General features: G+C 43.5%; 1 protein-coding gene across 2 annotated transcripts in view; it reads left to right on the top strand.

Moving 5' to 3' along the window:
- Positions 1-325: 325 nt before the first annotated feature.
- TOX3 (TOX high mobility group box family member 3) overlaps positions 326-17,699 on the top strand; it is a 73,456-nt gene continuing 56,082 nt past the window's right edge. The window contains exon 1 of one of the 2 annotated variants that reach the window (XM_063410734.1): positions 326-757. In XM_063410734.1, the coding sequence (XP_063266804.1) occupies positions 656-757 (102 nt within the window). In that variant the 5' untranslated portion in view covers positions 326-655. The remainder of the gene's footprint in view (positions 758-17,699) is intronic. The other variant, XM_063410733.1, reaches the window with a different exon arrangement.

The raw sequence follows: 17,699 nt of genomic DNA, 5'->3' as shown, positions 1-17,699 counted from the left end.
CCAGCGCCGCCGCTCGCTCGGCACTTGGCCCCGCAGCGCCCGGCCCGCGCAGCCCTGTTGCACCGAGCCCGCGGTAGCCGCCCCCTGCCCGGTAGCGCGGGGCGGCCGCGGCCCCGCCGTGCCCCGCTCCCCCGGCGGTGACGGTCCCCCCGCCTTTGTCGGGCGGGCGGCAGCGGCCGGTCCGTCCGTCCGTCCGTCCGTCCGTCAGTCCGTCCGCGCCGGGCGCGTGGCTCCTTTGTGTACAGCAGCTGCTCCTGAATGCGGAGGCAAAGCCTGTGGCTTGGCACCGAGCTTTTAAAAAACAACAGCCCTCCCTCCTTCCCTCCCTCCCTCCTTCCCTCTCCCTTGCCCTCCCTCCTTCCCTCCCCTCCCCTCCTCCCGCCGAGGTGGACGGGCACCCACCTGGGGTCCGCTGCCCACCTCTCCTCTCATCCTCCTCTCTTCTTCTCCTTGTTTACCTGCACTTTTCCGCCGCCTCTTCCCCCGCTGTCCCCGTCACCCCCTGGCCCTCGCTCGTCCCCGCTCTCGGGCAGGCTCGGCGCTCCGCAGCTCCGCTCCCTCGGCGCTTTGCCCGTGCCCCTAGCCCGGGGAAGGCACTTGAAGGTGGATCTATTAAACCTCCCGGCGGTCTCTCCAAGCGGACCAAATCTCCAGCATGGATGTAAGATTTTACCCGGCTGCGGCGGGCAGCGCGCTCCCCGGAGACCCCTCCAACCTGGACTTTGCCCAGTGTTTGGGTTACTACAACTACAACAAGGTGATTATTCCCGCGGGTGTTAATTCCTCGCGCTGCTGCCCGGGCCGGTTGCCGGCGGACCGGAGCCGGGCTCCGTCGGGGCGGGAGGCTCGGGGCTGGGGGATGCGCGGAGCCCGGCGCGGTGCGCCCGCCGCTCTCCGCGGGCCCGGGGGATGCCCGGCCCCGGAAAGTTGTGGTCGGTGGGGCCGGGCGGCTCCTCCTGCCGCGGCCGCCGCGGGGCTCGCCCCGGAAACCTGCCCCGGGCCGGTGCTGGCGCGGTTCGGAGCGCTGCGAGCGGCAGACAGCCGGGAAGGGCTCGGGGAGGCGATGCTGCTCCCCGTGGCCGGCGAACAAAGGCGCGTCCCGAGCGCGCAGCGTTCGCGGCGGGGTCGGGACTTGCCGAACTTTCCCCGGGCGGGAGCCGCGGCGGCTCCGGCGCGCCGGGCACAGCCCGGTGGGCTCGGACGGCCCCGTGAGGAGAGGAGAGGACGGAGCCTCCCTCCGCTCTGTTCTCTCGGCTCAGTCCGGCTCTGTCATGGCCAGCTCCTAACTAGAGGATTATCCAAACGGGAGGATTATCTAAAAGTGCATCAGCTGCTGGGACAGGAGGGTGTCTAACGCTCCGCTTTGGCGAGGGCTGTCAGAGAAGTTGCAGTACCACTTCTGTCTATTCACATCTCTGCGGCATGTGCGGTGCTTGGAGTAAACGCTACAGTCAGGAGCAATAGTCATTTCCCAGTGTCTCACCTTCATTTACAGAAATATGTTTTAATAATACGGGGATGATTTGTTTCACAAATTACCCAAATCTGGGAAAGGCAAAGTTGAGAATGACACTGTGACTCATGCTATTTTGAAAAAGACTTAGCTGTTTGCACTGTGATGTGTCAATAGCACATTGAGCTATTAGCACTGGGCTCTCACACATGCACATAAAGATCCCTTTCACACTGTGTTTTTCCTGGTGCTATGTTTGTCCAACCTCTGGGGCCTTTTGTGAGGCACTGTATGAGATGCTGGGGAAACGAAGGGTGCTGCATGAAGCCTGAACTTACGTTCAAACCTGTTTTTTTTTTTTTCAAAAATCCTTTCCAAATGAAGAGATAAACTTTGCTGAAATACAAAGCTCACTTTCAGAGAGAAGTAACGTGGGTTCAAATAGATTCAGTAGCTGGAGAAAACTTTCTCCCAGAGAAATCGCGTCTGGGTAGATGTTGTGGGTGGACTCGTGTGTCGCTCTGCAGGCTGATGTCCATCAGAGCCGCTGCTCCTGAAGTTTGGCAGGCAGGCCGCGGTGTCCGCGGTGTCCGGCCCATCGCAGTCTCCAGCCGTGTGTGGTGGGCCACGATGTCCGGCCGTGTCAGGTCCACGGCGGTGTCCGGCTCATGGCCATGTCCAGCTCATCACAGTGTCCGGCAGTGTCCGGCCCATCCCCGTGTCTGGTCCATGGCCGTGTCCGGCAGTGTCCGGCAGTGTCCGGCAGTATCCGGCCTATCCCCGTGTCCGGTCTATGGCCGTGTCCGGCAGTGTCCGGCCCATCCCCGTGTCCGGTCCACGGCCGTGTTCGGCAGTGTCCCGCAGTGTCCGGCAGTGTCCGGCCCATCGCGGTGTCCGGCAGTGTCCGGCAGTGTCCGGTCCATGGCCGTGTCCGGTCCATGGCCGTGTCCGGCAGTGTCCAGCAGTGTCCGGCAGTGTCCGGTCCATGGCCGTGTCCGGCAGTGTCCGGTCCGTGGCCGTGTCCGGTCCGTGCCCGTGTCCGGTCCGTGGCCGTGTCCGGTCCGTGGCCGTGTCCGGTCCATGCCCGTGTCCGGTCCGTGGCCGTGTCCGGTCCGTGGCCGTGTCCGGTCCCTGTCCGGCGGTGCCGGCGGGGCGCGGGGCCGTCCGGCGCATGCGCCCCTGGCGGTCGGCGCGGCTTTGTTGGCGCGGGTTAAACGGGAATGTCATCCCGGGCCGGGCTGCCAGCGGCTCCGGGAGCCCGGGGGCGCACAGCAAGTGTCCCCTGTTGGCTGACAAGCCGGCTCATTTCGGAAACTTTCAGCGCTTACCGGCAGCCGGAATATTTACTGTAAATTTCACTTGTTCTGTGACTTTCCTGTGTTGTGCACGGCGTGCATTTAATTCAGGCTCAGGTACAGGTTACTCTGTAGGGTCTTTCTAAATTTTTTTATACGTCCAAAATTTTCAGTACTTTCCGAATACCGGCAGTTTCTTGTGTCCATTAACTTGCTGCTAGTGCACAGTTACGTAAAACCTTTTAACTGTATTTCCCATCGTTGTACAATGAGAACAGAGCGTGCATTCAGAAAAAGTCAAAAGTAACTAACTTTTGGCCTATTCAGAAACACATTTCAGTTGCTGTACTCCTGAACATAATTTTGGCAAGTACCTCGTACGCCAGGCTTCCAGTCTGCAGCAGAAAATATTTTAATTAACAGAGTACAGCTCCTGATGCTTGTGTCTCATAATAGATATCTTTGTATGCAAACGGCCTGATCTGGAGCAGGCTGACACACACGGAATTGTGTTGCTGTTGCTGTGAGCTCTTCATTGGCTCAGCTGGGAAAACAGCAATGTGGTGTACAGGTGTTTCAAGGACAGAAGAAGAATTTGTGAATGAATTCCTAGAAAGGATAGTCCCAACTGTGTTAATCTAATCTCATTTTCTGCATTGTTTATAATCTGCAGTTATAGGAGTCACTGTAAATTTGGGTTTTTTAAATTTATTCTGATAAAGAGAGTACATCTATTTCAATGTCTTGCCTCCCTGCCTTGCTTGTCTTCTGTCTTTTTCCCTGTGTTTCTAAGGAAAATAAATGATTGTTCTGTTAAGTACTGAGATGACCAGAAGGCACCGAAAAAAAGGGCTGAAATATTTACTCTGCTGAAGTAAATGGGAGGACTGTTATTGATTTCACTAGGGACAGTATTTCACCTCAAGCCTTTCTGAAACTCATTTGAGTGTCCTGCCCACTCATCCATGCCTGCTTCATTGTTAGGAGTTGAATCCATATTCTCCTTGTGACAGTGACATTGCCTGTGACAACTGCCAGGGAGCAGTGTGATGGCAAGAGTAAACAGACTACGTGGTTGTATATATGTGCAAAAGCAGAATTATTTATGTGAAAATATTCTCAAGATCATTAAGACATAGAGTTGATGGCATATGGCCCGCCTGTGGAAAATTGTATCTTGCATCATAGTGTCTAAAAATATCAACTATAAAGGCTTCTAGTGCAAATCCATTGCACCCAGTGAGACGATGCTGCCTTCCACCTGCATGCTTTAAACAGAATTTCCTAGGACTGTAGGACGTTTTTTCCTTCATAGGTACAACACTGGCAGGAATGTGGCAGACAGCCCTGTGAACCCCCAGGCAGGGCTGGGGATCTCAGGGTGCCCTGTGAGGAAGGGTCTGAGGTGGGAGGGGAGCTGCATCCCGAGTCCTGGGTTTGGAATCTGGCATGCTGAGGAGCTGTCCTGGTCCTGACCTGCAGGTAGCCTTCAGCTGGATTCCATCCCAAAGGCTTTCTACGTGCCATGTCCTGCTTTTGAAATTGGTGCTCAGCACGGGATAAGAATGCCTAAGGGTAAGGGGTGTCATCTTGGGGTTTTTTGGAGGAGAGTTAGTGTGGAGTACATGACGGGTGTTTGAAAGCTGACTGATGTACATACTCACCCCTGCCATCACTGGTAGTACAGCAGTTTCTAGAAGATTCACTGGGATTACTTTTGGTGAGGTGGTGCAACGTGGCACGCACATGCAGAGGGCAGAAGAGGAAATGTGGACACAGAGGTGCAGTGATTTGTCCAAGGTTACACAGTCGGTCACTGACATAATCAGGGCCACAACCAAGGTATTCTGAGATTCAGTCCAGTGGTTTATGCTGAATCTCATTTATTCTAATAGGATTACTTACATGTTTAAAGTAAAGCATGTGCTTAAGTGCTTTGCTGGCTCAGGGCCATATTTGATAAGTTTTCAGTCCTGATGTGAGAGTACATAACTTGACCCTGCATGTGTCTGGCTGGTGGTGGTTCGGGATAACAGCAATCCACTTCTGCTTCATGGAATTGCACAAGTGCAATCGTGGTTTGCCTGCTTCTAGAAGTATCCTGCTGCAGTATACTAAAAAAAAATCACCAAAAAGGAGCTATAAAAATTACAGAAAGTTGAAAGAGACCAGCTGTTGTAAAACATTCTGCTTCTGTGTTGAGCACTTTTATGGTTCTGCAGATGGAGAATGATTTTGGACATTCAGTACAGTTGAGTAGCTTTTTCTAAACAAACTTTATTCACTTATTGAGTAAATTATATGCCTTGTACTAAAAATATTTAGGCAACTAGTATTCATCCTGGCATATATATATTTTTTTTTTCAAGGAACTGTAATTCTTATAATGCCATTTGTAAAACGTGAAAACTCCAAAACCTAAATACATACAGCTCAGTGCTTGAGTTATCATATTTAATTCCAGAATCCTTACTTCATTACTTAGTTGCCTGCATTTTATAATGTTTATCTCTTCTACACAGATTGTCCTTGAAGGATACAAATTTCAAACATACATACCTTAATTTAGGCACTACTGTACATATGAGATTGTCAGAGCTTGATGTTTTTGGCTGAAATATTTTTCATTTTACAAAGGAAGCTCAGGAAGTTTATCTTGTTCTTCCAGAGGTAAAGCAAAGACAGCAGTAGTTTAGTAGCAGCTGAACTGGGGCTCTAAGACATTCCTATTAGTGTGTGTTAGGAAAAAGTGGATTACAGTTATGCAAATAATTTAAAACTACTCTTCTTGCAAATTTAGTGTGGCTGTGTATGCATAGGTTTTCCTCTCCTGCAGCAGATGGTGAGAGACAATGGGTGCCTGCATGTTGCTCAGACAGAAAGCTCCGTGCTCACCCATCAGCTGCCCTGCAGATCTGCTGGTTTACATCTGGGCTCTGCCCTGCTGCAGCCAGGGCAGCTCCAGCTGCTCCGTGCTGGGGTCGTGTGTGTGTCCCCAGCCTGGCCATGGCACAGCTGATGGGACAGGGCCACCAAGCACCAGGGAGCTCCCAAAAAGAAGTGTAGCAGAGACACAAATACAGGTCTTTTTGGAGATGGTTTAGGCAGGGGATGGGGAACTTTGTGTTGCAGCATCAAGTCAGTAAATGGCATTTTATCACCAGTATTTTCCACAGACCTTCTGGCACATGTAGTAAGTGTGCTGAACTGCTTCTTTCCCAGAACACCCAGCCCCTGCCTTGGGTATCTCAAAACCTCAGGACTATGTAGGCAACTACTGCTAGGGAGCAAAAAATTCCCAAAATATTTGTCTGTCTAGTCCAGCACTCAAATTGTTGGATACATAATTCCTAGTCCCCGGAAGAGGAAATGAAATGGTCGTATGAATAACATCCACCAGAATGGAAATTATAATTTGTGTCCTCACCCCACCTTGCATTATGCTGTTTTGCAGGCACAGTCATCCCTGAGGTTCTCTGATGTAGCTGAAGAGCTGGCTGTGAAACAGGAAATCCCTGTATGCCACAATTGTGCAAGAACCTGTGGTACTCAGAATGAACATTTATGCTGGGGACACTCATTGGATTGTGCAGTGTACAATTTTTCTGTAGCTCAAATAATGCAGCTATTGTACTGAATGTACCATTTGTTAGTTGAGAGTTGGTTGTATACAAAATATACTTTGTAGAAGTAAATTTTTAGAAATATTGTTTAGATGTTTTCATCTAGGTGGGTTACAACCATCTCAGTAAGATGCAATAATGTACAGTAATGCACGAAGAGTTTGAATTTAATGCTTAGGAGATATTTGGAGCACTTAAGGTATGTGTGGAAATCACTAGTGGGTGGAGTTTTTAAAATAGTGACATTTTGTAGCAGTCAAAACTCTGGGAAGTGTATGCCATGGAGACCCACTAAGCCAGACACCTCTGGCTTTTCCTCTGGAGTGAGGAAACATTGCCCAAATCTACAAGAGTCTCATTCCCCCAGTACCACCAACAGCACACCATGTTGTACTTCACAGACAGGTACCCAGTCCAGCCGAACCTTATAATGAATTATTGCAAATTTATAATAAAAATCTAAACTAGAAACACAGGAAATAACATCCTCTATTCTTAGATACTTGAGAGGAGGCTCTCAGTTGTGTGGTTCATTTGTTGTAGTTTGTGCAGTGTCTGACAAACTGAGGCCAGTCAAACTGTGACCTGTGGTTTGTGCTGCAGCTTTATTACATTTACAGTTAATACATGCCTATATATTTGTTGAATTCTAATACTCCCTTATAAACCTAAGTAATGCTATTGAATGATGATGATCAAGTTTAAGAGGAGAAGAATTTGTACAGCACTAATCCTACCTTTTTATCTGTAATCACATTTCTACTGCTGTAAAATTGAGTACTGTTATACAGACCTAATGGCAGGGTTGAATTTTCAAATGCTTCACACTCTTATCTGATAGCTGTGTTCTGTGCTGTTACCTGTCTGTGTGATGTATTTATAGAGTGCCAGTCACCATAGTATCTTTGCGATGATTGCTACCAAAATTGAGAACTCTGAGGTGAAAATCTAATCAGGACTTTAGATAACAATGTCACACAAGAGCCTTCTGGTCTTTGCCTCTGTGCTCTGTTCAGATGAAGAGTTAGATGAGATCATGCTTGCTGCCATGTTATTCATTATTTATTTTTGTAACAAGATTTCTATTCCACATCTTTTCCACTGCATGTTAGCGTGTGTCAAGACAGTCCAAATCCTATTTTGAATGTATTCTCTCTGTTTATATCTGACACAATGTATTGAAAATCACAGGCATTACAGGGCAGCTGAATTATTAAAACCGAAACGGGAGACTGTCATTACACAGCTGCTTCTGCCTTAGGTACCTTGAATATCCAAACATGTTTTCATGAACTTCTTCATTCACTTCGTGGTAATGCACAGATTAGCTGAAAATATTATTTTCATCACATTAAAAATAACTGAGTGCTGGAAGTATGATTGACCAGTGCTGAATTGTGTTGGAAAAGGTGTGCATAAAATGTTAGTTTATCATTGAAAGTGGAAACTGTTTTAAGCTAACAGTTCATCTAGCTTTCAGTTTGTTTGTATAGTTCATGTTCCAGCTCTTGGTATCAGTGTTTGCTGTTTATTCCCGCTCAACCAGTTTGCCCACATTTGGTTGAAAAGCTCCATATCAAGAGGGAAAAGAAAAACAATCCATTCTCAAAAACTGCAAGTTGAAAGTATCCCTTGTATCAAAGTGTTTTTTACATCCACACAAGACCCATTCAATGTGGGCATCTTTCACTTACTTACATGTGCATTAGATCAGGCCTGACCTTGGTATTTCATGGGAGAAATTTTTATCAGTTCAATGTTTTATTTTCACTGCTTTAAAGTAATAACTCTTCTTACTGTCTGGGTCACTAGAGCCACATATTATCATTCCTGGCCAAAGGCTTGTGAGAGCAAAGACTAACATGGACAAGAGTGGGTTGTGACATAGGTTAAAAACAGAGGGTGTTTGGGATGAAATGCCAGGACTTGGACTGGTGACCTCTGAAATAAGGGATCAGAGGTCTCAGCTGCTGGCTGGGGGCTGCAGAGGCAGCAGCACAGGGATCTCCTTGCTTTCTTCATCTGCTTTACCACGTGTGTAAGTGATGGTTATGTTACACCATTTTGTTAAAGCAGAACATTTCTCAGACAGATACATTTGCATTTGTATTTTCCTTCTCTACAATGAATATTCTGAAGAGTTCTGATTGACTGGGCAACCTAACAAGTGGTTGGAAATACATAAAATTACCAACATGGTAGGATTTATGGGAAATGAAGTCTACGTGCTGATGGTTGAGGTCACTTGAGGTGAGGTGTCTTTATCTCTCCATTTGATTTCCATAAGAAATTTTGTCAAGAGAAACTCTGCTGTGTTTGGCATTCCAAGTGTTTATACTTAGTATTGTAATTCTCTGAACAGTTAATATAAGAGAAAGTAGATAGGGACCTAAAATCTGAATCGTTTTAGACATCCAAATTAATAAAGTCTGGGGTTTTTGTTTATTTTTAGGTGGGGCTTTGTTTGTTTGTTTGTTTGTGTTGTTGTTGTTGTGGGGGTTTTGTGTGGTTTTTTTGCAAGGAAACAACATGAGCTTTATGAATCATCCTTTCTATCCCAATGGGACAACGCCTGTATTCAAAGTCACTGAATTATATAAAGGTTTGTAGGTTCAGGACATATTTAAACACCTCAATATTGATTAACTGTCTAATTTTGATATGAAAATGGTGCTAAAACCATGCAGAAATCAATTGCTGAACGTTGGAGTAGCTTATTTTCAGCGCAGATCATATTTATCAGCTGTTCTTTTCATGCTACTCTCTTTATGGTTGTAAGGCTTATACAAATAGTTGAATTTTGAATGTTTTGGGATACTGTATTTCAGTATTTGTTATTAATAAAATTTGTTCTTAATAAAATGCTTTTTTTAAACTGTACTTTTATCAGTAAACTCTTTACCAGATAGGGGATTCACAGTCCTCCATTTGCGTTCTTTAAATAAAGAGGAATTTTATTAGGCATGGAAAAACAATCATTTTGTTTGCTTTAGTAGGTCAATGCTGTTACTTTTGTGGGTTCCTGAAAAGCATGTGCCTGAAATGATAATAATAATAGGTGGTGGCCATGTAAATATGGGCATATTGTGCTATTGATCTGTTGCAGCAAAAAACTTGGTAATTGTGGTTTCCTACCACAACCCAGCATGGTTCTTTTTTCTGCTGCTGTTTCGCTTGATACAGTTTGAAATATGTAGTATACTTTGCATGTAAAAAAGCCTATTCTATACCTGTGGTAAAACCCCAGAATTTTATGATACATTCTCTGCTCTTTTCTACAGCAGAACTTTCGGTAAAAAAAAAGACTAATCTCAAAACTACACTGGACAAACCATTGATGGAAATACACTGTGAGGTGCAAACACAGGAGCTTAGTATAGATTTGCACTACAGAGCAGTCCTGAGAGTAAATAACATGTTTATGCCTATGTGATTTTCTGTTTGTGGTTTTATGAGAGTGTCCAATCACTGTATTGCAGATGATCAGATGAAGTAATTTGTATCAATTTATTTTGTCCTGCCAAATAATTTGCAATTTCAGGACATTGTTAAATAGAAGGATTTAACAGATGCTTCTGCTGTCCTTTCCTCCTGACGTTTTTAAAACCTACTTAGAGCTATCTTTATGCTCCCGTGGTGGTGCAGCTGAGACCCAAGGAGAGCGTGTGGAGTGGTAAATCAGATGTTATGTCACACAGGGCAGCCAGGCTTCCTAAACAGTGGCTTGCATCACTGCTTCCATGATAGAGATCTACCTGCTGTTTATGACAGAGCAGAAGTGCCTTTGTTTCATTCTCATACCTTCATCTAAGCCTCTTTTAACATAACAGTGCTGGGCTCTTGGATGATGCTTGAGAGGTGCATTGGGTATTGTGTGGCTTCTGGTACTCGTTGTTTCAAGGATGTGACAGGCCCTGTGTGTGTGCAGTCTCATTCCTCGTCGTTGTCTCACCTGGGTCTGCTTCCAGCACTCAGGACAGCCATCCCCACGAGTGGGTGGCTGCAGGGCAGGGCTGCACAGTGCTTCAGTGCCCCCTGTCCTGCCTGAGGGACACAGTGCCTTCTTCTGAGATTCTCCCTTTCTGGAATAGCCTTGTGGCTGCCTTTGCTGTGAGAGGGCTCTTGGAGGGTGCTCTGCCTCAGCACAGTCCTTGGGTGGCTTTCTCATCTCCCCATGGCCCTGCTGCCTGCTCTGCCTTGGGCTGGCTGGTGGCACACACCAAAAACCTGACATTCCTTGAGCCACCCACAACTGGGACAGAATCTGTGTGCAGCTCAGCCTGATTTAGGTGAAAGACAGGCAGTGTGATCTAGGGCTAAATATGACTCAGAGCGATTAATCAGAGATCATGTGAAAGGAAAATATGTTCATTAAATACCTGCTCAAGCAGGCAAACAAACAGCACTTCGGTGTTGTGCGTACACAGATGTGTGCTGTGTCCAGTGTGCAGCTCAGAGATCAATCTTGCTGCTATACCTGTAATTCTTCACAACAAACAGCTATAGAATGGTAGTGTGAGCTTCTGTGTTTATTTTGCCTCAGTCTGTAGCTATAGGTTGCCCAGTTTGAGTAGCAAACTGTTTTTCTAAATTTAGTTGGCAAACAACTTGTGATAGGATGGCAGCCTTTTGCTGTCTTCTCTGCTGGAAAGTGTTTGAGTAGGGATGGTGAAGATTGCCTTTGACTTCTATCAGCACAAATGTATTGCTGGTGATAACATATCATAGGAGTATGCTGCCTATCTCCTGTATTCTTGTCTCCAGTAAATAGCAATTTTTCAAGGGAGGTCTCAGAATTTGCCCTTCTGTTAATAGTCTGGTGGAGAGTTTACATACCAGAAAAGAATCCTGATTCTTCACTTGATAACATATTAAAGAGCTATTTTTTTTTAGGTTTGTTTTGGGTTTTATAAAGAAAATTGGCAACTATTGCTTGTAATACATGTAACTAATAAATGTGAAATTGAAAACGTGACTCTTGGACAGTCACACATTTTTAAAGCTCAGACAGTGTGTATTGGTCTGTGCCAGTTCTAGCACAGTTCCACTGCCTGGAAAATGTGGGGAGGGGCCCTTTGCTCCTGCACAGAATCCCTGCATTAGGATACAAACCTCTTCTTTGGAGATGATGGGACTCCTTATGATGGCCTGTAACTTTTAGATTGCTAACTAACTGACTTCCATTATAGTGCACTCTGCATCATATTCTGTGTCACTTGTGTGTTTATGGAGAATTATTTCTAAAGAGAAGCTTTTAAGGTTATTCCATCATGAGGCATAAGTGAGAGACAGTGATAAAAAGCTTGATTCATAATGACTAACTGCAGGTGAACGCTGCTGTTATGCCTCGTTCTGAGGGTTTCTGTGACTCAAAAAGGACTCCATTAAAATACCATGACGTCAATGGAGTATTTTAAATGCATATCAAAGGATAGAGTCTAGAATTCCTAATAATATAACTATCTATCCATATATTGTTAGACTAAATAAAGCATTTGTAGCTCTTCTGAGTTTCATTTATTTTCTGCGTGGGTGAAACCTGATATAAGGGATACATTTTGCTTTCTGCTCTCCCAGATGTAACCCTTTTTCTTTTAAAATAAATGTGAAAGTAAAAGAAGGAACAATATCCATGGAGGAAATCTATTCTGGACCTTCAGATTGATTAAATCAGATTGATACTTTGCAGCTACAGTGAGTACAACCAATGCACCACCAATCTGACACAGAATATTAACAGTGAGAAGTCTTTGATCTTCTTATTTTTAATGATTTTTTAAAAATTCTTCTTATATTGCTCATTCTTAGAGTTTTGCTTATCTTCCACAATTCTGTGGTAGGAAGCAGTCTTTGCATTATCTGTTGCCAAAGGAAAAGGCCATTTGTTGATTTAAAAGAATAGAAAAAGGGATGTGAAACACCTTGGGAAGAAATAGGGAACAGTGGCTTGGGAACACTGCTAAATATTTACAATTTGAGGATCAAGTGTTTTCAGTCTCTCTGAGTTATTAAACTTCTTTGTTTTGTTGGTGAGAAGCAGAAGTAGAAGGGGGTGAAAAGACATGTTATTCCCATTTAAAATTTTCCCCTCCATTTTAAAGAACTTTGCTTCTCATTTGATCAAAAGAAAGAGGCAGGTTCATCTTTGCTTCCCTGTTCTGTGTGTTTATGGTACCCAAGAAAAAGAGCTTCTATGTGCACTCTTTTTCCCCAAAACTCAAGTATCCAGGGATCTTTGAATGCAGAAATAAGAAATGAGAAGATTTTAGATGATGAATCTCAGTATGCATGCTAGAGCAAGGCCAGTTGCTTATTGATCCCAGCTACTGAAGTTTTCCCTGTGAAGCTGATTTATGTTTATCTTAAAAAATAATCAATCAGTGAGACAAACTGAACTTCATGTAAGAACTGATTTAAAACATATTCAGCTTTTTTTCCCCCTCATCCTTACTTTGTAAAGAAATCTTCTGTGTATTCAAAAGGGAAGTGTGCAGTCCTGCTCTTGCACATAGGAATATACTCTATTTGAACAAGAGAGTTGTGTCTGCTTTTGAACTGAGCTTCATTAACTTGCTGAGATAAATTCAGCACTGAGGGTGTACTTTGAAATAGCAGTTTCTTGGGCACTGAACCATTAATTTCCTAGAAGGATAAAGCCAGTCCTTTGTACCTGCTGACGAGACAAAGGAATCAGTGCTGCTGCTGACAAATATGTGATATGAGGACAGGCTGTGGTGTTGGTGTTAACTCTGGCTGCTGGAAAACACCACTTCTGCTGGGCCTCTCACCTTACCAGAAGCAACACATTGCTCTCACTGGTTTTGTCTGTACTTTTACTAAATAAATGAATGAATATTATGTTTTCTCTGGCTTAGATACCCAATAAAAATCAAGGAAAATGCTAAATTCAGCTGAGGAGGTGTAGATAATCTTCATATCTGAAGCGTGAAAGGACTGACACACACAGTTGCAGGCCTGCCAGAAAAGTTTAAGGTTTTTTTTATAAATACGTGATACTAGAGAATTTCTTAAGAGAAGAAGACATAAGAGACAATATCTATGGCTTAACAGTAATAATGGAAAGAGCAGGGTGAGGAAGAAAACCGTGTTCCAAGCATGGCTGTGTAAACACTGGCCATGAGCTTAGGTTGAGAATGAGAGGAAAGCCTTTCTCTCCAGAGGGCTGAGCTGCTGCGGCAGCCTTCACACAGGGAAGGAGCAGTAATCACTTCTAAGGCCCAGGATTGATGCTAAATGTCATCTGGTTGGGTGAAACACAGGCCATGGCATTGGCTGTACCTTTAAGCTCATTTAATGTTGTTCTTTTAGGTTTCATCTTTACGTTCCTAAATACGTGATACTGAATTTGTGAGACTCTAGACCAGACAGCCACAGATGTGATAATGACTTACACACTTAGTAACAACTTCAGAGTATTGCATAACAGCTAGTAAAGAAAATTCATGTCCAAAATCTAATTATATAGTGGAAAACAATTAGAAATGAGATTTATAGATGGTGGGTAGTTATCTAGTATCTCTTGGTGAATGTGGAGAGACTATTCAGTTCTTCCTTCAGAAGTGGGGAGCTTTTCCTTGGTGGTGATGAGGAGGGAGGAAAAGGCCTTTGGGCATCTGAGGGGGTGGAACAATCCACATCTGGAACCTTGAAAATCTCTAGAAGTGTGGTTTTAATCATTGGATGGTTTCTATGATGTGGGTGTTTTGCAAGTGCACATCAGGTAATCATCTGCTTCCTCACCTCCATGCTCTGCTAGCTGGTAGCTGCCTCAATTTTCAAGAACAGCATTCCCAGGAAATATGCTTTGTACTGGATCCTTTGGTGTTCATTTGCATATTTTTAGTTCAGTGTAAAAAAAATAACAGCATACTTACTTATCTGCTCTTTTATGGAAATTTCTACTGTCTTCTATTACCATCATTATTATTAACATCATGTCTTTCTGACAGATGTAATGATCTTTTTTTCCCTGTGTGTCCTTTTCCAAGCCTGTTACATGATAGAAAAATGTGGGCTTGTGTTTTTTCATTTCAAACAAAGATTATCTGTTGGCTTCTTGAAATGGTCCTCTGGTTGGAGTATATAAAATTGAAACTTCAGCCAAGTAATTTTCTTTGAAAAATCATATGAAATAAGTGTAAAGCTGCAGAAGTTGTATGTCAACAAACAGTATCTCGAGAATTCTTCAGCTGGAGTGGAATCAGTTTAGTTACTGTTTCCAACAGAGAGGGCCCAAGTGTGTGGCACAAAGGCCTGGTAGATCACAGATCTCTTTGAAAGCCTCTCAAATATAGCACTGGATGTGACACACTGATCTTTTCGGAAGTGATGATTTGGCTGAACTGGTTTTGTATTTCAGACTCAACAAATCTGTAGATTAATCTCAGAAGTTCAGAAAAAATTAACAATAGTAAACATCTACTAATTCTGAGGTTCTAAGAATTAAATGGCTCTTTCTGAACATGGTGGCCTCATGTTTAGGTATCTGATTATTTGCATTTGCAGCATGATTTTGTGGGAATTACTGAGCTCCAAAATATACTGTGAAGATGTGCTGCTTGGTTATAAGGCAATCTTATTGTCAAATTTCAATGCTGCTAGTTCTTAATATGTCCCAAGACAAGTATATCAATTTTGTGCTATTAAAGTGTGATTAAAAACAAGCATAGATTTTTTTTTCCAAGGAGATTCTAGCTTTGCCTTTTTTTGAAGAATAGGTTGAAATAGTTGAAAGTTAAACTTTAAAGCAGGTGACTGTAGCTGATGTAAAAGTTTTCTTCAAAATCTCAACTGTCCAAAGTAATTATTCTTCCTACTTTGGCTGCTAAGTACTAACAGTTGAGTTTTATTTATTTATGCTTGTGCATCAGAATGGGTAATGAAGTATTTTATCTGGGTGAAAGAAAGATTATTTTTCTTGTTAAGTGGACTTTAGAAAAGGGAATACATGGGGCTTTTGTAGACCCCTGGAACATGATGACATGCATTTATCCCTGGCCTAATGTGTCAAACACTGATTTTGGTGTGCTGGTTTGAGAGGTCTGGGCTGGGGTCTGACTGCCAGGGAAGCACATCTCTTGGCGAGGACCAGCAGGTCCTGGTGGACTGGAACACAAAACCCTGGAGTGAGGGTTTTAGATGACAGTGGTCAGTGTCTGACACTTTCCCTGTGTGGTCAGAGGCTCAGGGACCAGGGCTGCACCAGCCTGGAGAAGAAAAGACTTCAGGGGCCTTGACAGCACCCCCTGTGCTGGTGAGATGAGCCAGGCTCTGCACAAGGGCTCATGGTTGGAGTCTGAGCAGTAACAGGCACAAACTGAAATAAGACTGGATATAAAGAGAAAAAAATCACTTTGAGGATAACAGAGTATTGGAAGAGGTTGCCTGAAATCCTTGATTGTTCTTAAGACCTGACTGAAGAAAAGCCCCAAGCAAGAAGTTCCTCAATTTGGTGTGGCCTGTACTTTGAGCAGAGGTTGGATTAGAGATCTCCTGGTGTTCCTTCCTAGGGCTGCACAAGGTGAACAGGCAGCAAAGACAAATTTGATCCTCCTGGCACTGTTGTAGAAAAAAACAGTTCTGGAAGGGTGGCATTGCCTGAGGCTTTGCCTGGCAGGCCCTGCAGTGGGAGAATGAATTTCACATCCAGGATAACCATCTCTGCTCTGCTGGAGAGGAGTTAGTCCTCAAGTGGGAGTGAGATGGTCACTGTGACCTGTCAGACCATGGTGATTTAATACAGCTGTCTGGATCCCTCTGCCTTTGCATATTAACTCATGACATCCTAAAACAAATGATTTTTGTTTAGCTCCATGTACCCTTGCTGTAAGGGATTTCTAAAATGGAGCCCATCAGTTTGATTTGGCAGCTGTTACAGTGTAGAAAATAAGGGTGTAAAGACTTTATTTGAAACTCCAATCTGGAATAGGTGTTGCTGGTACCCGTTAGCTTTTCATATATGTGACTTGGCTGTTGCTTCTATAATTAAGTTTTAGAGTTTCTTCTTTCCTTCTTCAGAATTCCATCCACATGATAATTCAGTTTTTATTCTCTATAGTACTATTTAGAGATATTCATCCAAAGGAAGGTAGTTCAAACATCAGAATTTCCTAGAAACCCTGTTGCTTTTGGTACACAGAAAAACAAATCCCAGTAGCAGCACAGATTTGGAGATGTAAAGTAGTTTTCCTAGAAAATAAAACTTTATTGTGCACAGCATTTTTGGAAGAAGGTTTTTGAAGGCAGCTTTTAACTTTAGTAGATGTTAATTACTGCTTTCTACATTTCTTCTTCCTCTGCAGTTTGATGCCAGTTGCTAGTTGCTTGAACTAACAAAAGTGCCCATATGTGAGAGGCGGGGAATGTGGGGAAGGTGGGGAATTTAAAATCATATATTGGATAATTTGATATTTTTCAACGTCCTGGTTCCAACCTAAATCTTTATGGTATGTAATAATACCCCAAATGTTCATGTATTGTAGGGTGTTTTGGATTTCACATTTAAGGCACTAGAAAAGGATCTGATTTTCAGAGGATAGATGTTATAGTTATGACAATGAAGCCCTTTAAAATGTCACATGCCCAAACTCCACCTGTGTTGTAATAAATTAAGCCTTGACTGGGTGGTGCAGTCTGAGAAAAGCTGTATAAGAATCATCATGGTAGAGATTCAGATCATTACTATGAGAGAGTGGCCTAATGAAATTGCTTTGTTGGGCAGGAAAGGACAGGACCTAAACACTGAAATGGAAAATAACTCATAATTGTCTTCCAAAACAATTGAACTGAGATTTCACTGGCATTAACACCTGCTCCAAACATTGAAAGGAGTAGGTTGAAAAGAAAGTATCACCACCTTTATATCTTAGTACATTTCAAATGAACTTTTTTTATTCTTATGAAATTATTTTATAATCACATCGATTTATTAACCTGAAGTAATTAGCTTTTCCAGTTTTATAGACATTTATCACAGAAATCACCCTAGGGAATATGGACCTGGACTTCTTACATATGGCAAAAACATGGTGCTGCCTTTGTGGAAATGGTGCTTCCCTGTGTTCTTTTGTATTACTTAATAGAAACCCTCCTTGAAAGAAAAAAGGATACTCATCAAAGAATGTTTTATGAAACAGAAAAAGAGAACTCATAAACCCTGTTGGATTCCAAGAGTTATTACATTTTACATCATATACAGTTTATTTTTCCAGATGCCACAGTTAAAAATAATGTATTTTTAATATTACTTGAAAGATTCTACAGATTCATAATAGCACGTGACGTGTTAATATCCTCTGCGACGTCCTA

This window comes from Prinia subflava, chromosome 13 (genome assembly GCF_021018805.1).
Source record: "Prinia subflava isolate CZ2003 ecotype Zambia chromosome 13, Cam_Psub_1.2, whole genome shotgun sequence".
In the NCBI taxonomy this organism is placed as follows: domain Eukaryota; kingdom Metazoa; phylum Chordata; class Aves; order Passeriformes; family Cisticolidae; genus Prinia; species Prinia subflava.
This window is presented reverse-complemented; position numbering and strand designations above follow the sequence as displayed.